Source organism: Phaeoacremonium minimum, assembly GCF_000392275.1.
Source record: "Phaeoacremonium minimum UCRPA7 unplaced genomic scaffold PA7_03_scaffold_601, whole genome shotgun sequence".
Lineage (NCBI taxonomy): Eukaryota > Fungi > Ascomycota > Sordariomycetes > Togniniales > Togniniaceae > Phaeoacremonium > Phaeoacremonium minimum.
This window is the reverse complement of record NW_006921503.1, coordinates 101,522-124,462: the sequence shown is the minus strand read 5'-3', so window position 1 is coordinate 124,462 and position 22,941 is coordinate 101,522. Positions and strand designations below refer to the sequence as shown.

General features: G+C 53.4%; 7 protein-coding genes across 7 annotated transcripts; 4 read left to right on the top strand and 3 right to left on the bottom strand.

Annotated features, from left to right (window-relative positions):
- Positions 1–2,549: 2,549 nt before the first annotated feature.
- Positions 2,550–3,736, top strand: UCRPA7_8627 (putative cyclic nucleotide-binding domain-containing protein; the record flags this gene model as incomplete). Its single annotated transcript, XM_007921139.1, has 2 exons — positions 2,550–3,640; positions 3,700–3,736. The coding sequence occupies 2 exons, from the start codon at positions 2,550–2,552 to the stop codon at positions 3,734–3,736; spliced, it is 1,128 nt and encodes a 375-aa protein (XP_007919330.1).
- A 3,764-nt stretch (positions 3,737–7,500) lies between these two features.
- On the bottom strand, positions 7,501–9,632 carry UCRPA7_8626 (putative high-affinity nicotinic acid transporter protein; the record flags this gene model as incomplete). Its single annotated transcript, XM_007921138.1, has 8 exons — positions 7,501–7,684; positions 7,737–7,835; positions 7,910–8,118; positions 8,182–8,574; positions 8,639–9,052; positions 9,108–9,394; positions 9,448–9,505; positions 9,564–9,632. 8 exons carry the CDS (start codon positions 9,630–9,632, stop codon positions 7,501–7,503), a joined length of 1,713 nt encoding a protein of 570 aa, XP_007919329.1.
- Positions 9,633–11,985: 2,353 nt separating this feature from the next.
- UCRPA7_8625 (putative nadph-dependent fmn reductase protein) lies at positions 11,986–12,621 on the top strand (the record flags this gene model as incomplete). Its single annotated transcript, XM_007921137.1, has 1 exon — positions 11,986–12,621. The coding sequence occupies one exon, from the start codon at positions 11,986–11,988 to the stop codon at positions 12,619–12,621; it is 636 nt and encodes a 211-aa protein (XP_007919328.1).
- Positions 12,622–13,770: 1,149 nt separating this feature from the next.
- UCRPA7_8624 (hypothetical protein) lies at positions 13,771–15,122 on the top strand (the record flags this gene model as incomplete). The annotated part of the gene is made up of 3 exons (XM_007921136.1): positions 13,771–13,777; positions 14,303–14,488; positions 14,566–15,122. 3 exons carry the CDS (start codon positions 13,771–13,773, stop codon positions 15,120–15,122), a joined length of 750 nt encoding a protein of 249 aa, XP_007919327.1.
- A 313-nt stretch (positions 15,123–15,435) lies between these two features.
- UCRPA7_8623 (putative camk protein kinase protein) lies at positions 15,436–17,316 on the bottom strand (the record flags this gene model as incomplete). Its single annotated transcript, XM_007921135.1, has 1 exon — positions 15,436–17,316. One exon carries the CDS (start codon positions 17,314–17,316, stop codon positions 15,436–15,438), a length of 1,881 nt encoding a protein of 626 aa, XP_007919326.1.
- A 2,729-nt stretch (positions 17,317–20,045) lies between these two features.
- On the top strand, positions 20,046–20,452 carry UCRPA7_8622 (hypothetical protein; the record flags this gene model as incomplete). Its single annotated transcript, XM_007921134.1, has 2 exons — positions 20,046–20,378; positions 20,447–20,452. 2 exons carry the CDS (start codon positions 20,046–20,048, stop codon positions 20,450–20,452), a joined length of 339 nt encoding a protein of 112 aa, XP_007919325.1.
- Positions 20,453–22,097: 1,645 nt separating this feature from the next.
- Positions 22,098–22,747, bottom strand: UCRPA7_8621 (putative trichothecene efflux pump protein; the record flags this gene model as incomplete). The annotated part of the gene is made up of 3 exons (XM_007921133.1): positions 22,098–22,492; positions 22,545–22,686; positions 22,736–22,747. The coding sequence occupies 3 exons, from the start codon at positions 22,745–22,747 to the stop codon at positions 22,098–22,100; spliced, it is 549 nt and encodes a 182-aa protein (XP_007919324.1).
- Between the last annotated feature and the right edge of the window lie 194 nt (positions 22,748–22,941).

Sequence of the window (22,941 nt, the reverse complement as noted above, 5' to 3'; positions counted from 1 at the left end):
GCCCGCCGGCATGACAGCGGGCCCTCACCTTGCAGCCAGTAAGTACCTACAGTACATTCAAGTCAACCGGGATTCTACAACAGACAACAGCACGCCAAAGTAGGCACAGTATCTACTTGCGCCCATACAGTACCAGTAGCTCTTCATTCAGTCCGTGTTTGCTCTAGACTAGTTGCCATACCATACAGAAGTGAAGTGAAGGACCGAAAACACATGGTGGAAATACTCCATGTGTTTTGGACTCTGAGAAGGCGGTCTGGGTGACCCTCCAGCGCCTCTTTTAGTTTGCTGCTGACAAGTCATAACGTTACTGTATTGTACAGTACATGATATACACCCTCCTTCTACTTGGATAGATACATTGCCCGCCTAATCAAGCAAGTTGCCGGCCATACCTCACCGTTATTTTTAATATCTACACTGACACTGACCCTGACAGGCGGGCGCTGGTTCGCGTGGGGGGTGGCCGCCGCCGGCCGTCACCGTCACCGTCACCGGGGCTGTATGGCTTGGAGGAGGCATGACGGCAGTGCTTCTTTGGTGGAGAAAGCGATGACGGGTGGGAGGGCAGGAGGGGATGCAGGTGGGAGGTGGTGGAGCAAGCCCAAGTAGCGGTTTTAGCTTTGGATTAGCGCACTCGCTCACACTACTCACTGTACCTCCTAGGTACCCTCGTACCTGCTGTAGGTACGCTAGGGAAGGGACACTACCGCCAAGTGCAGCCAGCCTGAGTGAACTACCGGTACAGTGCAGTGCAGCGCAGTGCTGTGCCAGTGCTGTGCCAGTGCTGCTGCTGCTGCTGCTGCTTTCGCTACAGATCGAGCGAGCCCCACGTTTTCTCCCAATAACGTTAACGTTATCCCAGACATCATCCATCCACATCTTTGCCTACTTGCCTTCCTTACGGTAGAACTAGAACAGACAGATCGGTATCCCCACCAGCCAACCATCGCTCTCTTCACTTTATTTCACATCATTCCACGTCCGCTCTGCCTTCTCCCGGTCCATCTTCCTATTTCCGTTTACGGTATTAGTGAAGCTCCCAGCTAGCTTCAGCTTCAACTTCAACTCCAACGGCAGCTCCATCTTCAGTCGTCAGGTCCGATTCCCATCCCGATCCCATTCTGTCTGGATTCGGAAGCGTGGGCTGGATCGACCGGCTCGTCTCTCTCCCTACCAACCTCACCTCGAAGCTCTCTGTGCTCTCTGTGTGGCTCGGCCTACCTGGATCGTGCCTCACCTGAATTCCTCTCTCTTTACCTTCCATTAGCCTAAGGATAAGGATATTCTTTCGATCTCCCCGGAAGACGAGGGGCGATCCCGCCCGCCTGTTCAACCCTTGCGCGCGCGTGCTCTTGTTCCTCAAACAAGCCGGGCTCGTCACCCCGTCACACTCACTTGATCGCACACCCGCCGTTGGACAACCCAAGCTTCAGATTCCCTGAGTCGGGAGCCGCCTTATCGTTCGGTCAAGTTTCGTTGCTGTCAGCTCTGCTTCGCATCTCCAGATCCAGTCTTCCAGCCGTCTACGGCCTACTTTCCGGTCTTGTAGGTTTCAGCACATTCAATGATGCTCTTCCAACACAAAGAAGAGCACATGGCCCTTGCAAGGCATTGAATATTAATCAAGTTTCGCTCCCAGACGCTGGTCAGATTTGTAGCGGCGCAGAGACCTGCAATCGGACGACATACCGAACAGTGCGATACCATACAACACCAACCTGAGCCATGCGCCGACCCCAAACGTGAAGTGCTCCACGTTCCGATCAAAGACCTCCCTTTCCCAGTGGAGAGCTTATCCGAGCAGCAGTATCCAATCTACACACGACATATTCCCTCGTCCAAATCGAGCCGCTGTCATCTCGTGATCCATCCTCTGCCGCAGCGACCATCCTCCGTCATTGAACCTAGGTCAGCTACGACAAGCTCCAATCCTGTCCGAGCATTGCCAGAGCGGCTCCCCACACGATCAATCCGAGTGGTCCTCAGATAGCAAAGGGCATAAACCGAACTTCTCCAACATCTTGCTTTCACCCGCTCTGCCGTGCTCGCTGGCCCTGCGTGGGGATCCCGCTCTCGCTGTTCCGGGGTATAGCATGAACCGCCCCCGCCTAAACACCACTCCTACCACCTGCCTCCGCAATCTACAGCAAACGGGGCCACATACACGTCATTTAATAATAGTTCAATTTCGGAATCCCTGGAGAACGGCTGCGGAGGAAGCTTCCGAAGAGCTCTGCCAGGGGCAGTAGCTCTCCACGGTTTGGAGAACGCCCAGCTTGCGCTTCCAACCTGCTCCCAGCTAGCTGCCGAGCTTCTCACCGTCTCCAGGACACGCGAGCAAGCCAGTGGGGAGGAGCAGCTGGAGGCCCCCCATATCGACCATGAGGCGGAATCGGAGTTCATCCTCCCCCTCGTCGCCCTACAGGGCCTTGGCCCACCACCACGCCCAGCACCATGGGAGCAACGCGGCTGGTGGCCAGCTTGTGCCTGACTCCGTCTCCTCTCTCATCAGATCGTTCAATGTCGAGACCAACCCCACCCGCCCCATGCGGCCCTCTCCCCTGACGGCTAGCACTATTCCAGACATGCCGTTGGAGATCGTCGATCGCATACGCTCCTTTCCCCTCTTCATGTCCGCCCCCGAGGACTTTCTGGTGGCCATCGGCGCCCATTTAAGGCCTCAAGTCCACTCCGCCCACGACCATATCCTGACCGAGGGAGACGACGCCAAAGCAATGTATTGGTTAGTACGCGGCGTCGTCGGCGTCACCTCGCGTGATGGCGAGGCTGTCTATGCCGAACTCAAACCTGGCGCCTTCTTTGGCGAGATCGGTGTGCTCATGGACATTCCCCGCACAGCTACCATCATTGCGCGAACAAAATGTCTTCTCGTCGTTTTGAAGAAGGAGGACCTCCATGCCGAGCTGCCCAAGTATCCGGAGATGGAGCAGGCCATCCGACAGGAGGCGCAAGAACGACTCAACATTTTGAAGAAGAAACAGCAAGACCGGGGTCATGCTGCCAAAGTGCCTGACAGTAATACGGCAAAGTTGGCGCGCGAGGCAGCCCCCGGTGAAGTGTCTACTGGCGAGGTAGGCGTCATCAGAGAAGGTGTTGTGGTCAACACTAAGAAACGGAAATCACCAAGCCCAGGTGTAATCGAAGACCCTGCGGTCGGTGGTAGTGCACTTGGAAGCGGCTTCGTTAACATTCGAAAAACGCTGAAGGAACTACCCCTTTTCACCGATCTCCCCGTCGACATTCTTCACTTCCTCGGTCTCAGTGCCCAGCCTAAGACCTATTCGCCATTCACAGATATCGTGCGCCAGGGCAGTCCTGGAAATGAGATATTCTTCATCGTTCGAGGTGAAGCCGAGGTCATCCATGAAACGCCAAACGAGCCCACCATTACCCGAACAACGCGCTCCTCCATGCTGCGACCGCGACTGAAGCAAGGGCAGTATTTTGGTGAGGTAGCAAGCCTGGGTCTATCTCCTGGCAGGACAGCTACAGTGCGCTCGATCACTACCGTTGAATGCCTCATGATTGGTGGAGACGCCTTGGACGAGCTTTGGCGGCGCTGTCCACCGGCCATCCGATCCCAAGTCGAGGAAACGGCCAGAAAGCGATACCAGAAGTCAGAGGAGGATGTCGAGATGAAAGATTCCGAAGGACAGAACCAATTGGAGGTGACAGAGGCTCCATTGACACCTACAAGGCAAGTTCCGCCTGAAGTCATCTTCACAACTCCATCCAAGCCGGCATCGCCAATTAAAGACGAGCCCGAAACCAGAACACCTAGTGATCCGGATCCTTATCTCAGTGTTGACATGGAAAACCTGCGAAATCGTCGTCGCAATTCGCTCGCACCACCCAATCCGCAAACAGAAACATCTTCGCCAATAGTCCCTAATGGTGTCAAGCCTCATGCAGTCGAGAGCAGCCCCTTGAAGCTGTACTCCACCTCCGCCCCTACAACACCACCAGACATCGACATGCATCTTCCATTGAAGAAGGCGAGGACCCTACCGCGTCGTCCGGCTTCAGCGGTCAAGCCTGCTCTACCTGATGATATCTTGATAGCAGTCTTTCAGCAACTTGATATCATCGAGCTGATGCGCTTGCGTCAGGTGTCCTCGCATTGGCGCAAGCTGTTAACAACGTCTGAGAAGCTCTGCCAGCATGTTGATCTTTCCTCACACAATCGACATGTCACCGACTGGGCTATTATTAATGTTCTTGGTCCGTTCATCAGCACACGCCCTCATTCTATCGACATCTCCAATTGCTTCCACATCAGCGACGATGGCTTCCAGTCGCTTTGGCAACAGTGCGGGAAGAACGTAAAGTCTTGGCGGATGCGATCGGTCTGGGATGTTAGTGCTGGCCAGATATTGGATATGAGCGAGAACGCCAAGGGGCTTGAAGAGGTGGACTGGAGCAATTGCCGAAAGGTGGGAGACAACCTCCTTGCTCGAGTTGTAGGGTGGGTTGTTCCGGAGACGCCCCCGGAGCGTGCCCAGAAGAACGTTGTGATCAGTAGTTCCTCCGCCGCCCGGGCCCGAAGCATGAAAACGCAACAGCAGTCTGGTCAGAGCCAACAGGGGCAACAGAACACACCTCCTCCGCCTGGAACGATCATTGGCTGTCCAAAGCTGAAGCATCTCAACCTCTCGTACTGCAAGCATATCACTGATCGTTCCATGGCTCATTTGGCCGCACATGCGTCTTCCCGTGTGGAGAGCTTGTCTCTGACGCGGTGCACATCGATCACGGACGCAGGCTTCCAATCCTGGGCTCCATTCCGCTTTCCCAATCTGACCCATCTCTGTCTTGCGGACTGTACCTACCTTTCGGACAATGCCATCGTTGCGCTTGTCAACTCGGCCAAACAGCTCACGCATCTAGACTTGTCATTCTGCTGCGCTCTTTCCGACACTGCTACCGAGGTGGTCGCCCTGGGCCTCCCACAGCTCAGGGAATTGAGACTTGCCTTTTGTGGCTCGGCAGTCTCTGACGCCAGTCTGGGGTGCATTGCTTTGCATCTGAATGAATTGCGTGGCTTAAGCGTGCGTGGCTGCGTGCGAGTGACCGGCGTCGGGGTCGAGAATGTTCTGGAGGGATGTGGGCGGCTGGAGTGGCTTGACATCAGCCAGTGTAAGAACCTCGCAGGCTGGCTCGGAGGCGGCGGTGTATCGAGATGGGGTATTGACGAACGCGGGCCGGGCGAGTGGAAGCCCATGGTCACCAAGTCTCCTCCAGGGACCGGCATAGGTTTCGGGGTTCTCGGCGGACCGGGTCCAATTATGAGACCAGTCATCCCGCCCAGAGGCGTGCGCAATAGACGCGCGAGAAGACCGGTGAGGTTCATCGTGGAGAAGGGTGCTAGCGGGCTCAGATAATACGGCTTTGGGTATTTTGGATATGGAGGCGGGCTCATGACGACATGATTCCATGAGGTCAGGCTTGGGATGTGGGATAATCACTGTCATGGACACATTATGGTGTAATGGGAGACTTGGTTGGCATTCATAGGGTACTTATGGGCGGCTTTTCGTCACATCATTGGGTTGCGGGATACAGGGGGCATTGGCTACCTCAGCAGGGGCGGGCGGCTTGTAAGCATTGGGTTGGTGGACTGAGAGGGCTTATTTTGATACCCCGTGTTCCAAGAATTTACGAATCACAGTTTGCGTTTTGATTACGCATCCTTGAGTGGCCTACTGTCGATTCATGCTCAGTTGTTGAAGCTACTTAAACGAAGATGATGGATCTCAAGGCCCCGAGTAAGTGAAAGCTCAGGGGGTGAGCTCCTGGTAGCGGAGGTTGACTTAGGCTTCCATAATTGCCTAGATGTCACGTGGGGCGGCTTCCGGCGCTACTGCCATCCTTAAAGCTTAGCATACGTAGGCCTCAATTCAATGATTCAATCAAGTTGACTGAATTTCATACAACCAGCTTGACCAAACAATCCAGACAAGATTTTTCGGTTGAATAACAAACTCATGTCGTCAATCCAATATGCTTATCTCATGGGGAATGGTCAATAAGTTTCAGAGCTCATGGGCTTGAGACTTGGCTTGGAGCTTTACTGAGGCGCTGTCTCTGCCCAACGTTCACCAGCATGCCGACAGTTCGCTGGCCTCTATCGACATTGCTAACGTCTCACCATGGTTGGAACACCGAGGAGTCGCGGGTGTGATACATGTCGCAAGCGCAAAAAGAAGGCAAGTCACGCCTTTATCTGTCCAATTCACGATAGCTTCTAAACCTAATTTGATTTGTAGTGTGGAGAAGAACGTCCCGCCTGCCTCGTTTGCATCAAGTCGGGCTGGAAGTGTCCTGGCTACAGAAAAGATTGGAAATTTGTCGACGAGAACCAACAACTACGCAAAACCTACGCTTCAAAGAGATATGCATTCGAATATGAAGATATCGCCGGCAAGGGTGATGGCGATAACAGGGTCTTCCTCCATCAAGTTGACCGGGCTCACGAGATCATCCCTTCTGAGTATGGCACGTTACGAATTGACATATCTTGGCCAATGGCTACAACATCTGGAGAGAAGATAGGATCTCTGCTCTGCCACATACTCACAGATCCAGCAAGTCAACACGTTTTTCAGCTCCAGTCCTTGGGCAACTTCTTTCAGTTCATTCCGAGCCGTCTCGGGCACAACGCTGCGCTGGACGCCTCTATCTCATGTCTATGTGGCATTTTCACCAATATCCTCCAGAACAAAGGGACAATGTCACCAAGAACACTTAGCCGATATGGTACGAGCATACAGGCCCTTCAGAAGTGTCTCAGGATTGAAGCCTTGCGCGCTGATCCGAATACTATATGTGCATCGATCATACTACAGTTATGCGAGGTACAATATTGCGCTATATGTGCTGAAGTCTTGCTGATATGCTGACTTGGGTAGCTGATGACCTGCCAAGATACAGGGCGATGGAATACCCTGTCTCGTGGTTCCGAGGCACTGATCAAAGAATGCGGCCCTGAAAAGTTCAAGTCTGCATTTGAAAGGGCCTTGCTCGAATCCCAACGCGCGTTCTTCGTGAGTCTCGAAAGCTCTCATGCTCTGATTCTGGCCACCTGACATCTCGTAGATTGTTCAGAATATGGCGATAGGCCAGTCGTGCTTCCTTGCTGAGCCGGAATGGCGAGATGTATTGGAGTTACCGGATCCATCGCTTACACATCTTTCCCAAAATACTGCTCTGAGAAGCGAGCTCTGCAATTTTCTCGTCGATATCCCGACGCTGATTTCAGAAATTGCCGTGTTCCTGCCCGAGGGTCCCCCTACCTCCTCGTCATCCAAGCTTCATTTCGAGAAGCAGAGGTTGCGATTGAGAAATGTGACATTCGATCTAAGTCAGCAACTAAAATCTTGGCATCACCGCAACTTTGGGCTCGTTTCAAATCTCATTCTGGAGGCGCCTACTCTTGACACGTCAAGCCTTCGAAAAAAGACAGGTGATTCTCGGGATTCAGATAACCCAGAAGGGACTCTTTTCTGGGTCGTCAACTGCGTCACGAATTCGGTTCTTGTGAAACTTGAACAGCTTCTTTTCGCGCTTGACTCGATAAATGAAGACTTTCAAGACGTCAGGCACCTTATGCGCTTGGAAGAATATCTTAAACACCAAGAGCTTGCCAGGAACGCACTCGAAGCTGTTGGTGATCAGTCACGCATTGCAATTAAGCCGCTTATATTCGGACTTACCCAACTCTGGTCGGGTGACGACCTGATGGCGGCTTCTTGGAGCCGGAGATTTCAACCGTTCCTCGATGATAGTTGTTTTTATTGGCGGGACGTGGCCACCTTCGACATGAAGCCTTAAACTGAACTGCTATCAACCAAGTCTAGGTGATTAGTACATGTATCTGAAGGTATACGCCCGATCGCCCATCGCCGAAAGCTCCTCGCTCGTGAACACGCTTCTACCTTCGGCCATCTTCCTCTCACGCTTCCTGTTGATCGTGGTGTAACCTGTGATCAGGATCAGAGCAGCAACGATTCCTGCGCAGATGAAGCCGAGCTCCAAGCCGTGCCCGAGGACATACTTGGGCTTATCCTTCGCACGATAGAAGTTGGATGCCATGGCCTATGCAGCATGAGTGTCAGCGAGGTTATTTTGAGCGAGTAACGTGGAGAGTTCGAGACTTACACCACCGAGGTTACCGACACCGATCTGGATGGCCATGCCGGCGCTGCGCTTGTAACTTCCCGCAAGGTTGTTCGCGAGCCAAGAGATGACTCCAGGGAATGCAGGGTAGATGGCACAAGCCGCGACGAAGACACCACCATAGACAACTTTGGGGTGCTTGACGGGGTCGGCAGTGATACACATTGAGAATCCTACGATCATCATGCACAAGAATCCGATGATAAAGGGGCTTCGCTTTCCGACTCGATCCGAGAGATAGGCAAAGACTACAGCAAGGATAGCAGCAGTGATGTAGATTGGGACTGTCATCAGCTGCGCTGTACTGGACTTGTATCCGAGATTCGCGATGATGGTAGGTAGGAACAGGCTGATACCGTACAAGTGGCAGACGATCTGAATTACTGCGGTCAGCTATCGCACCACTCCAAGTTCACAGACCGAAGAGGAGAACACTTACACCCCAGTAAACAAAGATGTTGACCCAGATCTGCCAGTCGCTGAAGGCATCACGGACATATCTCCACTTGAACTCCTCGGCCTGGGCTACGCCGGCGCCGCCTTGTTCCTTGTTTTGTACCTGGCCCTGATATTTCAAGCGAAACACCACAAATGCTCGTTCCTCTTCTGTGAGAAATGTGGCAGTCTCGGGGAAGTCATGCAGGACGAAGAAGGCCAGAACCGCCACGATTACGGTAGCGATGCCTTCGAGGATGAAGATCCAGCGCCAGCCTTCATATCCGCCCACGCCGTCCATCTTCGAGATCCCAAAGGCGAGAAGACCGCTGAAGGCGCCTGCCACCGACGCTGCGGAGAAGAATAGTGCCTGTCGGAGCTGGATCTCGTGTCGACAATACCACATTGTCAAATAGTACTGCAAGTGTAATCAGACCACGAAGCATTGCAATGGTTTCGACATGGACACCTACAGCAACACCGGGAAAGAGGCCGGCTTCAGCAACACCCAGAAATAGGCGTGCTATCAAAAGCCCATGGTAGTTCTGGACGATGCCCATCAAAGTCATGACCGTGCCCCAGCCAACCATGATGAATGGCAGCCACCTGCTGGGGCGAAGCTTCTTCAGTAGAAGATTGCTCGGCACCTCAAAGGCGGCGTAGGTGAAGAAGAAGACAGTGAGGCACCAGTTGTACTGATTTGCCTCCATGTTCAGGTCTTCCTGGAGCCCTTCTATCTTGGCGTTGCCAATGTTTCCACCTAGTCACACCTTTAGTATCAACCAGTTCACCACGCACGCAGGGGTAACATACGATCGAGGAATGAGAGCAGATATAGGAGTGCCAGCATGGGAATCAGGCGCAAATCCATCTAGTAGGTTATGAGCTCAAGGTATTGAAACTGAGGAAGATCTGGTGTCAAGTCATACTTTTCGAAGGATCTTCTTTTCATCTAGATGGGCGAACGACTCCAAGGTAACCCCTTGAGCCGTTGCCATTGCATCTATGCGTTTGATCTCCTCTTCCTCTTTGAAATGCCCATTATGATTGTGTTGACGGTGCTGCTGCTCGCGACCGATCTCATCCTCTGCGACCTCAGGCTTGTCGAGATTTGGAGAGTGTGGACTCATGTTTGCAGATCCCCGCCTATTCCTGAAGAGAGTACTGTAGTAATATGATATGGGCGAAGGTGGTTGGCAGACAAGCTTTTATCTGCAATGCTTGGTTTTCAGACAGAAGAACGCACTCTGAGACAAGACAAGGATGGGCGAGAATCAGATATGAAGAGTGTATTGTCACGGCCATGGCTCTTTATCAGCAACCTGGAGTCGCCTTTCCCCAACCTTCCCCGCCATCGTCATCCCCTCCCCCGAGATGCCAAAAGCACAATGCTTACAGGCTCCTGTGGAATGGCCCCGTGGAGACGATCCGGGACCCATCCAAGAACTGTCACTGGCGAGGGCCGTCGGATGTTACCATGTCGTCAGCGGCTGGTGGCCCACGAGCAGCGTCTCTTGGCAGTCCTCACCTGCCAGTCAAGCAGCCATCGTCCCACTACAGACCGCCACCGTAGCGGGTTCCCCGCACCCCACGCTTAGTCCTATCAGTGAGTTTTGCTGGGGATCGCGTGTACGTCTACTGGATAGTAAGGACATCATACCGAGACTCACTGCCGGCCGACAAGGATGTCCGCAGTCTAGCGGAATGCAAACCGCAGTGGTTCGGCGTTTAGGGGGAGTATTGAAGTGTAGATAGGCCGAGGCAGTCAGGTTGTCGCGATGATAGCCTTACTTTCCCTTATTAGGCCGTGGTACGGTGCCCAAATGATTGAATGTTTGTCTTGCTGTCTGTATTCTGGTCCCAAACAGTTGGTTATGCATGCATGGAGAGTGTCTCAACGTCCACGTTTCCGCTCGTCCTATCGTGGCTCCATGCCGCTCAGCACAAGAGCATGACAATGACGCCTGTCACCCAATAAGTAGGGATGATTGCAAGTCGCACCATACCCTCTCCGCTGTGTTTGCCCATGACCTACTTGGTCGCCTTCTGTTTCGTTAAACTTTGTACGATGGGAAACACGGGAGTAAGTGTTTGGCGTTGATAACTTTGCGCAAGGACCAAAAAGAGACAGCACGCTCAGCATACCCCGTGACGGCTAGACCAACCTACAGTCTTCTCTGCTGTGCCAAGAAACACTTCTACACTTCTACACTCTACTTTACTTCAGAATGACAAAAAGCTGCGCCAGCCGCGAATCGAACGCGGGGCCCATCGATGGCAACGATGGATTTTACCACTAAACCACTGGCGCATTTCGGGTGCTGCGAAAATGATTCGCCTGGTGTGGAAATCCTCGTAAAAATGCCTCTTATACCTATCTCGTTAGCGGCTTTTTCTTGTACTTGAGTAGTTTACCCGCATCGGCCTCAGCAACTCGAGAGTCAACGAGATTGTCGTTCCTCAACTTTGTTATTCCATCAGGAACCGTGGACTTCGATCCAAGTCTCCCAGTGGAGTCATTACAAGAGGAGCAGATAGAGTCGGAAGCCCAGGAGTTCAGACGCCGATATAAGGCAGCACAATTGATGCAAACAGCCAATGAATCAGCATGGTCGTCAAAGAGATGTTATGTCTGACAAGGTAGGGCAGCCACGGTTACGCAACTCATTCATGCCCATATGATTGCATGCCTAGAATGTTGCTATTTTGAGAGAGAGAGAGAGAGAGAGAGAGAGAGAGGTCGGCGTAAGTGAAAAGAGACTCTCCGCGATGTCGATGCCGGGTTGAAGCTTCGCGGCCATCATGATTAAGACAGAAAGACAATGGACAGAAAGACCGGCGCCGATGATTGGCCAGCGCGCGGAATGAACCTCAGTCTGCGAGTCGGCAGGATCGGGGGGATGCGCTAAGGCGCCGGCTGGACCTCGGGACCGCTGGGGCGTCTCCCGTTGGCTGCGCTAAGCCCTGCAAATGACGCCGGGTCGGTGCTGTGTTGCGAGTCTCGACGCCCGTAACGGCACGGCGCAGAGCCCAAATCCCCGTATCGCGGTCCCTTTCGAGGCAGCGAGGTGGTTCTTGGACCTGCGTAAGACAGCATAGAGACTGGGTCGGGCGTTGAAAAGCGCCGGTCAAAGTCCGAGGGGATCGTATAAGAAGAGGTGAATCTCGCTGTGATGACAGGCAGTTGTGATGTTATCCATCCATCCACAAATCCAAGACACACCTCAGATCTCTCCTCAGACGCTTGAATCATTCTAAAAGAGGCACAACCAATTCGATTGGAACTCGGTCATTTCCATACTCCTTACAAGAACTTCTCTTCACATATTCGGGTCAAACTGATCGGCTACAATGGCGGCAAACGGCACATCTAAGGCTTTCAAAGTGGGCATCATCTCTGGCAGCCAGCGCAAACCCCGGGCCGGCCCTCAGATCACCGACTTTGTCTTCCAGACGATCTCGTCACATCTGGCAGCCAGCAAAACGACGTCGTTCACATTCGACCACATCGACGTGGGCGACCTGGATCTCCCGCTGTTTGATGAGCCGATCGTCCCGTCGCGGGTCTTCTCTGCGGATGGGTACACGAAAGAGCACAGCCGCGCCTGGAGCCGGCGCATCGCGGCATTGGACGCCTTCGTGTTCGTCACGCCGCAGTACAACTGGGGAATCCCGGCGGGGCTGAAGAACGCCATCGACTATCTGTTCAACGAGTGGAAGGGCAAGCCGGCCATGATTGTCAGCTACGGCGGCCACGGCGGCGATAAGTGCGCTGCCGCACTCAAGTTGGTGCTGGGCGGCGGTATTGACATGCGCGTGGTCGATAAGCTGGTCACTCTTCAGTTCCCGGACCGCAGCTTCCTCATCAGCGCGGCGACGGGCAAAGATCTCGGGCTGAGCGCCGAGGACAATGCTGTCTGGGTCGAGAAGAAGGCGGACCTCACGGCGGTATGGGAGGAGATGGTCGCGTTGCTGGTGACTGCTTGATATTATGTGATGGAGTCCTGTATCCAAGCAATTCGCAATTCTTTTATTCAGCTCGGGTATCTATAGATTAAGGAAGGTTTTGGCGTTTGGAGTATCCATCTGATTACTTTCTTTCGATTTAGACTAGTAGTTGAGAAAGACGATGCAGCGTTGATAAATCCTTTGACTACCGGTACAATGATAGCTGATATCTAAGAGACGTGCTGCAAGATCGAGTATTGAGATGTGTATGAAATTGAAGTCGACGCCCCCCGCAGCTTGCCGTTAACGTTAGACACGATCAACGTATTGTGTTTGACTTCGAGAGTCAAGCTTGCGTGAGCTTTCATGGCTTATACTTGGATGCTCAGCGAAGAGCAACACACAACTAGTACTATGCATATGCTTTGTTGATTGACCGCAGCTCGCTCACAGCAGCAGAGTCTACTGCATAGTACGTCGGCTTCAACACAACTCAAGCATATCATATCGAATGCCATCACGTAACTCAACCCAATTGAAGCAGTCCGTCCTCCAGACCCCTGCCAGCCCATCTAGAGGTCAACCTCGAAAGGCCCTGCTATACCCTGCCTGAGCCTACCACTTACAACTTACACCACTGAGAGGTTTTGAGCAAGTTTATCAACCCCCCTGGCGTCGACCACAGCGGCCTTGGCGCTGCTAATGCAGGGCATCCAGGCGAGCCAGGGCCTTTCGAGGGGCCTCTAGCGCCCTCCCCCGCGCGGTGTCCAGGCCACTCAGCGCCCGTGCCTCCAGCCAGGAGGCGCTGTAATTGGGCGAGGGGTCCCAGATGGGCTCCCGAGAATCGAGATGGCGGGTGCCAAGCTGCCGCCATGTTCCCAGGGGCGGCGCCGGTCAAATCAGATAAAACATTGGCTCAATGGAGAGTGCCCAGGTGTACTGTTAATGTACTGTACTGTACAGCAGGTACTCTACCATTTGGAGGAGGCTCGTTTGTTTCCTGTCGTCTGAAGCGGGATTGTTATTATTCCCTCATTTTTTTGCGCCATTCTCATCTCCAGACAGGCAGGCAGGCTTAAGCGAAGAACTGCTAGGAACTGAACAACCGAAGACCAACGCAAACGCCGCGTCTTGGCTTCTGGGAAACTTGCTCAGTGAGCTTTACCGAAAGTGTAGTGGTCCGCCGGGATGAAGTGTAAGTGGCTTGTTGTCATGCTTATCGATTGTTTCTATACAGTAATACAGTCGGTACATGACAATTCCACACCAAAGCGCATCCCCACAGACAGTCCACTGCGTGTTTAGTCTAAAGTAGGAGCAAGTTACTCTGTAAGAAGGCCGGCTCCCTGGGATGGCATGGTATGGCATGGTATGGTATGGCCTGTGGGCTGAAGAACTTGCTCGCTGTAGATGCAGATGCAGATGCAGATGTAGTCGGGCTTGGCAGACAAGGTGCAGAAGGATCCCGTCCGTACACACCACACCACTCACCTACCGGTACTGAACAGCTTGGACCTGAGCTCGTCGAGCAACGGGCCACAACAGTGTTCAGGTTCGGTCCGGTCACAGCTATAAAGACGGCCCAGGAATCTGCGAGCCCCACGAGCTCGTCGTTCTTGGTATTCTCGCACCTGGGTGACTACCTAAGCAACCTAGCTCTCGCTATCATCTTGTAAAGCTACAGTGCCTCAACATATAAGCTTGAGCTTAAGCTTAACAGCTGCTGTCCTGAGATCGCTTGATCCCCTTGACTCCCTAGGATACCCCGTCGGCATGGCCTTCAAATCTCTAGCTTTGCTCGCCGCTGCCCAGCTGGCATCTGCACATTTCGGCCTCGAGTATCCCGTCTGGAGAACAGACACGCTAGCCAATGAGGACGGTCCATATTCGCAGTGGACGTATCCATGTAAGCTTTCCCCACGGCCTGTTGCTTGTGCAGTCCATCCTGCTCTTTCTGCAGAGTGCTGACATGTGATGTGGTAGGTGCTGGAGTTCCTAGCAATCTGACCAATGCCAACCGGACCGACTGGCCACTCGCTGGCGGCTCCATCGTGCTCGACCTGCACCACCCGTGGGCATACATCTTCATCAACCTAGGCTTGGGTGACGGCACAGTCACCAACTTCAACTACTCGTTGACTCCCGAGTTCCTCAACTCAACCGGCAAGGGCACTCTGTGCATCCCCACAATCCCCTTGCCTTCCGAGCTCAATGTTACCGACGGCACGCCAGCATCGATCCAGGTCATCACCCTTGGCGAGACCGGAACATCCCTCTACAACTGCGCCGACATCACCTTCCGCGCCAATGCCACGGCTCTCAGCGGTGACGCCTGCAAGACGGACGAGGGCGTCAGCTTCGTTGCTGTGCAGCAGCAGTCGAATGATACCGCGACCAATGGCACCACTGGTTCCAACTCTACTAACTCCACAGACAGCGGTAGCGGGGAGAGTGCAGGCAGCGCAACGGGTGTGAGCATGGTGGCTTTATCGAGTGTGGTTGGACTGGCGGTCTTATTCTGTCTTGGAATCGGCGCTTGAGTAGGATCGCCTTCAATGCATAGTTGTTGTTGAGGTGTGTATGGTTGGAGACGATGTGATCATCAGAGCCTGAATTCTTGTATATCTTTAATACCCACTATGGCGAAACGAGCAATGATCATTACTGGACTCCAATGTGTGATAATGAGGTATGATGGCTCTGATGTCGGGTCATACGCGAGACATCAGCCCACAGCAGGCGCATGTAAGAGGAGGTAAGTCAAACCATACTTCACCTCTCTCGTCATCGCAAGCAGCGCGTGTAGGGATGACAGTCATCCAATTCAGTGTGCGCTACGTCGCTGTCGTCCGTTCAGCCGGCTTTGTCTGCATCACAAAAAAGCTCTGCCATGAGCCGTCTCATCGTAATTCTCTGGTTAGGGTTGGGAATCAGCATCTCCGCCACCAGTCTCTCCAGTTTATCGGCCGGGTTGAGTCGGTCTTTGGCTTCGTTAATCTCGCTCAACCATACTTGCATTTGCTGAACAGCACTCGGAGCCGAAGATCCCCCGGCAGCAGTTGAGCGGTGGTGCATGGGTCGGTTAAGGTCCGCGATCATCCAATATAGCGGTCGCGCATGTGTCTGTCTGCCACGTGCGTCCGGGAAGGAGATCTTTCGGAGCACGTATAGCATCGTAATACCTAGCGCCCACACGTCACTCGGTGCGCCCCGAAGCTTGCGCCCGATGAACTCTGGCGGCACATAGTACGGCGTGCCACCGGTTGTGGCGGGCTTGTTAGATTGCGTAGATAACCCAAAGTCGCATAGCACAGCACCTCGTTCACGGTTATACAGGATATTCGCCGGCTTAATATCATTGTGTACCAGGTTTCGGCCATGGATGTAGTTCAGGGCACCCGCTATGTCGCGCAGGATTCGCGTGGCGTCCGCTCGCGTGCCTGTGAAGTAATCACCATTGTTGGTACGCCACATGCCCTTCGCTGACAGGTCACGCGCATCAATGTGCTCCATGTACAAGCTGAGGTAGCGTGCGTCGCCACCATAGAGACGCACAATGGAATCGTGCTGTAAATGCTCCTGCATTTGATACTCCCGCAACCAGATATCAGCCTGCCGAATGACGTTTCGCTCGGTTTCCTGCGGCTTAATGAGTGCTACATTGTTCGCGGGCCGAGTCTTCAAGACTTTGACGGTGATAATATTATCCGGCACGTCAGAATGCTCGCCAGTGAAGACGGAACTGAGGGCCGTGGATGCTATAGGATCCTTCTTCTTCAGCTGATATGTGTCGATCTCGCAGCCGCCTGGTATGTTAACGATATCATCCTTCTGCATCTCCAAGATGGGATGACCATTGGCGCCTACGAGGTCCTTGCTCCTGGCAGCAGTGGGTAGAGGGAATACAAGCGGGTTGTTGGTAACACCTGGCCGCATGAACATGACAACGCCATCGTCTGTGCGGGCGGTGGTCTCTGTTGTTCGAGGCTTCTTGTCTGGCCCAGAATTGTCACCACCACCTTCATCATCCGCCACGAAAGACCTTTTCCCGGACGGATTGACCATGTCGCTTAGGGACGATGTTGATGAGGATCCGGAAGGGAGTCCCAGAGTGGCAGGGCGCTTTTCCAGTATCCTAAAATCTAGCACATCTGTCTCGTCGGCCTTGATTCGCCATGTCCCTGGGATGAGGGCCTTGGTCGTGCCTGGATTCACAGTGTATTCCATGCCAGGACTCGCCGCGGGATGCTGCGATACTCTTGTCAAGGCGATGGGAATATCTGACCGATTCAGGAAGATCTGGTTGTCACTGGCGGGGTCATAGTACAACTCGCACCACAACGGCCGCCGCATTCTCTGGTCGACCGTCTCCCCTGGGATGCGAACTGAGAAATTGATGTCCTTGCTCGTCTGCGTCACGGCGAGCACCTTGTGTTCCGGCTGCTCCGGCCTGGCCACCTCGGCCCGCAATGCTAGCCACTCGCAATTGTCATGATTTCCGGGACTGACGGACCGTGACCGAGTCAACGGTCGAACTAGGATGCGAATTCCCTTGTCCTGGGGCACTACTAGGTCGTCCAAATGTACGGTGCCGTTCTCGCTCAGGGCAGCGGCGCTGTTGGCCTCCTCAACTCTGAAACTCCTCAGCCGAGTATCAATCTCACTCTGTGAAAAAGGCTCCGTCTTCTCCTCGGAGGGCGACTCGGAGGGCGGCTCTACCCGGAGGGCGTGCATTGTAGAGGCGGGTATCCGCGCGGGATGATGTGATGTGGTGCAGGGCAATCAGGACTGACGGTGACGACGGCGCTGACGAAGGCCCTTGCACGCGGTGTGTGGATGGATGGATGGGAAAGAGTCACAGAAACAGACTCGCTAGACCTTGCAAGGGAACAAGAGAAAAGAACACGGATACAGTCGGGATAGAGTTAACGTCAACGACAGTATACAGAACGAAAATAGCCCTGAACAAAGCTGAAAATCGTGGGTTGACGTCTATGCCACCAAACGTCTAGCTTAGCGGGGGAAATGGACGATGGGGTGAGCAATTGCTAGAGATTCCTTATTAATGAGCAGCAGAATTGGCTGCCGCACAAAATGCAACAGGGGGAGCTGGGCCACAGGGGAGCCTGCAAGGCCTGACTTCAGCGCGAATGAGCCGGCGTAGCCATCGATGACCGCGCAGGCTGATGCAAAATGCAAATGAAAGCAACGCGAAACTGAACAGAAATCGGAAGAAAGAGTCAGATGCGAATGAGTTAGTTGAGCAGTTGAGCAACCTCAAGAGGCGAGTGATAACAGGCGAGCCCTGCTGACTGGGGGGGTCTCATAGCCTCAGCCTCAGCGGGCCGCCAGACGGACAGTCATCGAGGCGGCCAAAACGGGAGCAAGCGCGACGGGTGCCTAGCATGAGACCGCCACCGAGCTTTTGGTGGGCATCGGAGCGCTACGTCGTTGTTAGTCTGGCACGGGGTAAGTTGCCAACTACTAAAACGGACTGTCCCCTGACATCACTCGCCGGCTTCGATATGGAAACGGCCGTCGGTGAGAGTCAACGACTTGGGACACGAAAAGAAGAGAGTAAAAGATAGGCACCTAGAGACAAGGGAGACGAAGATGCGATCTTGGAGTAGTGGTCAACGGATGAGACTGAGAGGCCTTCTAGCATACACACTGGTGATGCTAGAGTCTTCCCTTGATCTTGACATCTTCGTGTCGTCGTCGTCGATGACTTACCGCGTAGGCTGAAGCATTTGGTGGGAAGCCGAAGCCTTAGGTCGCAATTAAAGATTCGACATGAACCAACAGGCGATGAGTGATGAATATTTGGCAAGGGAGTCGTTTGTGCGGATGACATCGCCACAGCTGACACCAGACCCGGAGAGGTCATCGCCAGTAATATGGTATGGTGTTCAGTGTGCGAGCAGCTGCCAGAAGACCGAGACGGTCCGGTGTCGTGACTGACCACCTGGCCAGACATCTGCCTCACAAATGACATGTATAAGATGACCTTGATCAGGCTGCTGGTCAGGCGTATTCCGTATGGGCACCGGGCTTTCTGGCCGGTGGTGGTGATTGGTTTCGAGGAGTGCTGCGCTGAGACAGGAAGCATCCATCACCGCATCGCGCTGAGGGCAGGGGTCAGGGCGAAGTCGGGCGATGATCTAATCCTGACATCTAGGGACACCCCCCGCTCCAGTCGTGGTCGTCGTCCCTCGAGGCAGACGGAGTCACGAGGCTGGTGAAGACCTCCCTCCCTCTATTTTTGGGTGTGCCGTGGCAACAGAGGCAATCTTGAAGAGAGAAAGACGGCGTGGAATGGCAATTGACTCATCGCAAGTGAAGATGGATTGCCACAACATTCAAGCACAGTCAGCTCAGAAGAGGCTGCCCCAGAAGTCTTCTTTTTTCTTTCTTTCTTTGGCAATATCGACTGGAGATGCTGGCTAGGTGAGCAGAGTGAACGCAGGACAATAAGGAATAAGGTAGGCATATTCCAAGTGAGAGGGGAGTTGGAATTTCTTGAGATGATGTGATAATATGCCGACAGTTTGGGTGAAGGAGGTGTGTATAGCAGATGAAGTGGGGTCGATGTAGGTCGGCTGAGGAGCAATTGTGGTGTGCCTGCGAGAGTCGAGGCAGGCGGTCTTTCAGTTGGGAAAATCATTGGGCGAGGGCGCTGACTTGCTCTTGCCTGATTGGTCCTGGGAGAGACACTGCCGGAAAGAGGGAGGCGCAGAATTTCGTGTTTTCCCACCGCTTCCGCTCTTTCCCAGATGGAAAAGACAGGGATCTTGCATAAGCCATACAGGGCTAAGGACGCGCTAATGCAGGCTAAGCCAGGCGGCGGCCAATACGATTGGCTGCGTCTCTAATGCCTCAGGCTCTGTAACTCCCAATGCCAGATGGGTGTTTACGGCATCGCCCACTTTTCGTGTGCCAGCGACCATCCCACGGCAGCGACGCCCCAGCGAAGGTGCCAAAGGGCAGAGAGGGCAGGAACGGTCCCCCCAAAGGGGCCCGTGTTTGATGTGTCTGATGTTCTTCCCTCTCGCCATCCCCTTCTCACTCCTACATCACCAGAACCCGCTCCATCCATCCGCCGTCAAAGCCAGCCAGCGCCCTCCCCCGTCGTCCCCGAACGTCTCAGCGCCCAAAAACACTCGATTCTGGCTCACTGAACATAACAACACCACCGGCACGATGTACAAGTCCATAGCGGGTATCTAGATGGCTTCTACCGTCCGATCCTCCCCAATGCAAGACCCCCTAGCATAGCCAACAGACAGCACTAAACGGTTTCTCGACTCTGGTTTCCTCTCGCCCGTCCCTGACCCAGGGACTCCATCGACTCGACTCCGTCCACCTCCATACACGCCCTATTCTCTTGCCCGATTCCTCGATTCCTCGCCGAATCCACTTCCTCGGACGGTCTCAACGAGCCTTGACTCGCCATCCTGGACGACATGGACGATCCAGGGTGGTCTTGGCCCTTCTGGAAATTCGGCTTGAAGAAGGACGACCTCTTCTCCTCGCTGCACGACCAGTACAACACTTTTCCCTCCTCCATCCAAGATCCCGAGGCCTTCCACCACGACGTCTACGAGATCTCGACCGAAGCCTCCTCCTCCGATGAGTTTCACCGTCTCATGGCAGAGCGCAAGTCCCAGCGCCTGCACGAACTGAACGACCTGCTGGAGTCGGCGAGTCTTGAGATCATAGCCAACCCTGCTCTCATTGGAACTACCCAGTGGCAGCACGCTCTGCAGCTATTTAGAACCAAGTCGCTCGACTCGCTCGTTCGTTACTTTGCATCCTATCTTCCAGAGAACCACCCGTGGCATCGCGGCTCTGGCTCTGACTCTAGCAGTAGCAGTGACGGTGAATCTCTCGCCGCTTCTCATGCCTCGAGTTTCTTTGACGACATTGAAGATGAGCACTGTCTAACACAGGAACCCTTATCCATCAACACCTCGATACCTAGCCATCTAATCCCTTCTCCTCGTTCCATGACCATGCAGTCCGACTCGTCGGAGGTTTCTCCCGTCGACTGCGGCCATCACGATTATATTATTAGCACTTTGACTCCGGCGAGGACACTCTCATTCTCTGATTCCGAACACGAAGAGCACTTTAGCCAGCTGAAATGCTCAGTGTCTCTTCGTCACGACGATGACGAAGAGACGTCTCAGTCTGACGACGCCGAGACACCCGGAACATCCATTTCAGACCTTTCCGAAATTCACACTTCTCAACAGAAGGAACTTCTCATCACAGAAGACTTCGACGATACCATTCAAGATGAATACATTTCCATTACTCACACCCACGATGATACCCATACCCAATTGTTTACCGATACGATGGACTCAGAGACGCCCACACCGAAGCCAGAAGTCCCTTCCGCACCTGCAACCTCCTTCTTCGAAACGAAGTTATCATCACTTCGGCGCCGCAGTCTTTCTCCTTCACGTACTCACCCTCACCACACACCATTATCTCACCATGACTGCCGGAAGCCGCAGCGATCACAAAGAAGGAGGGAGTGCAGTCCCGATGGCGGATGGAGACGGAGGAACGCTGTGGAGCAAGGAGGAGGTAGGATACAGAAGCCTGTGGCCGGTACCTTACGGTCACGGCTTAGAGAACGGAGGCAGGCTATACGATAGCACAGGTGGATTGTTGACGAGAGGAGTAGGTTCGTGGTGGTGTTGGTGGTGGTATGGAGACCCCCTGTATATATGTCTCGATACGGCTGTACATACCCCTGTAATTCCAAGCGTGATACCACATTCTTCGTCGTTATTCTCATCCTGCCTTACAAGTGTATGGCATTGACTCGTCTCTGCTGTCGAATGTCGCAAGATTAGTGAGGCTGTCGCCAAATCGCATTCCCACCGATCCAGCCTTGTCTCACAAGCTCTCACCGCTCAGATTCCCACCACACATTTGGGCACTGGATTTCTGCTTTTTATATCACAACATGGCAGTCTCATGGTTCTTATCGTTCCGTTCCCTCATTTTTAATCTCTCCGCCCATAATGTCTAATGTTTCAGCCCTCAAGTAAGCCGACCTTCAACCTATAATACATTAATTAGGCTTATACAACGACATCCAGAGAATCTCTCAGTTTAGCTATAACATGTTGACACGATGCATCGTTTCGGCTTTCAACACATGCGTTCAATAGCCTCGCTGGACTAACATCGAGTTATCAGGTCTTGCATACTAACCCGAGAGCAGAAGGTATATCTTATCAAGCAAGTTTGTACTGGTAAGGTAAGTGAGACCGATGGCGAAGCTACGCCAAGTTCTCATGATCACACGCTGTGATTCACGAGTTCGCACCACTCTGTTTTGCTACGTAATTCCTTCATTGTGGTTGGAGTCTGCAGTCTGCGTGAAGTTTCTGCCGGTTCTGGGACATAGGTTACACCTTCAGGTTATTCTCTCTTATCATTCTCTACACATTCTGCAGCAAACACTAGAACCCAAATATCAAGCCCTTGACAAAGCCTTACACCTCATCATCTGCATGCTCATGCTTGCCCATCGGGATCTCGGTTGCCACAGTGCCCCTGATCCGTCGACTCACGTAGTTGGTCATGAATTGGTCAATGTTGCTAGTAAATAGAGAGGCGATTACTGCGAGGGCACCGAACGCAATCGAGACTAGATAGACCGTGTTGAAGCTCGCTGAGTAGGCTGATTTGACCGCATTGGCAACGGCTACTTCGATTGAGGGGTTGATCCCAGGTACTGCGTCCATAGCGGCAGATGTCCCGTTGGTGATGGCCTCGAAGACCAGTGGCACCGAGCTCTCGGGTAGTCCGGCGTGCAGAGCGGCTGACGTGACCTTGCTAGGGATGTTGGCAGCGAGGCGCTGTTCCAGGATGGCTACGTAGATACTAACTACACGAGAATCTTAGTACTTGAGACTTTCAAAGGAGTGGTAGAGGCTCACTAGACACTGTACCGGCCGTGTTCTTGACGGAACCTAGGAATCCGTTCGCGAGACCTAAGTCTGCCGGCAGATTGACAAGACCATTCGCGACGAGACAGACAAGTTCGAGCCATCCAGTAAAGTAGCCAGCCAAAACCGTAAACTAAGCTACGTTAGAGAATTGCAAAGGTTTCTCAAAATTGAATGCTTACTGCGAGAGCCATTCCTTGTGTGCTTTGGCTTGTAGCGGCCATCGCCCCGAGAAAAGCTGTCAGGCAAACCGAGGAGAAGATGAGCTGCCACTTGGCATGTCCGACAGCTTTCAGGAGCGGTCCCATGATGATTTCACCAATAGCCAACGCCAATCCGGAAGTACACTACGGTCTTGTCAGCCTTCTCCTGATGCCCCATATAGAGA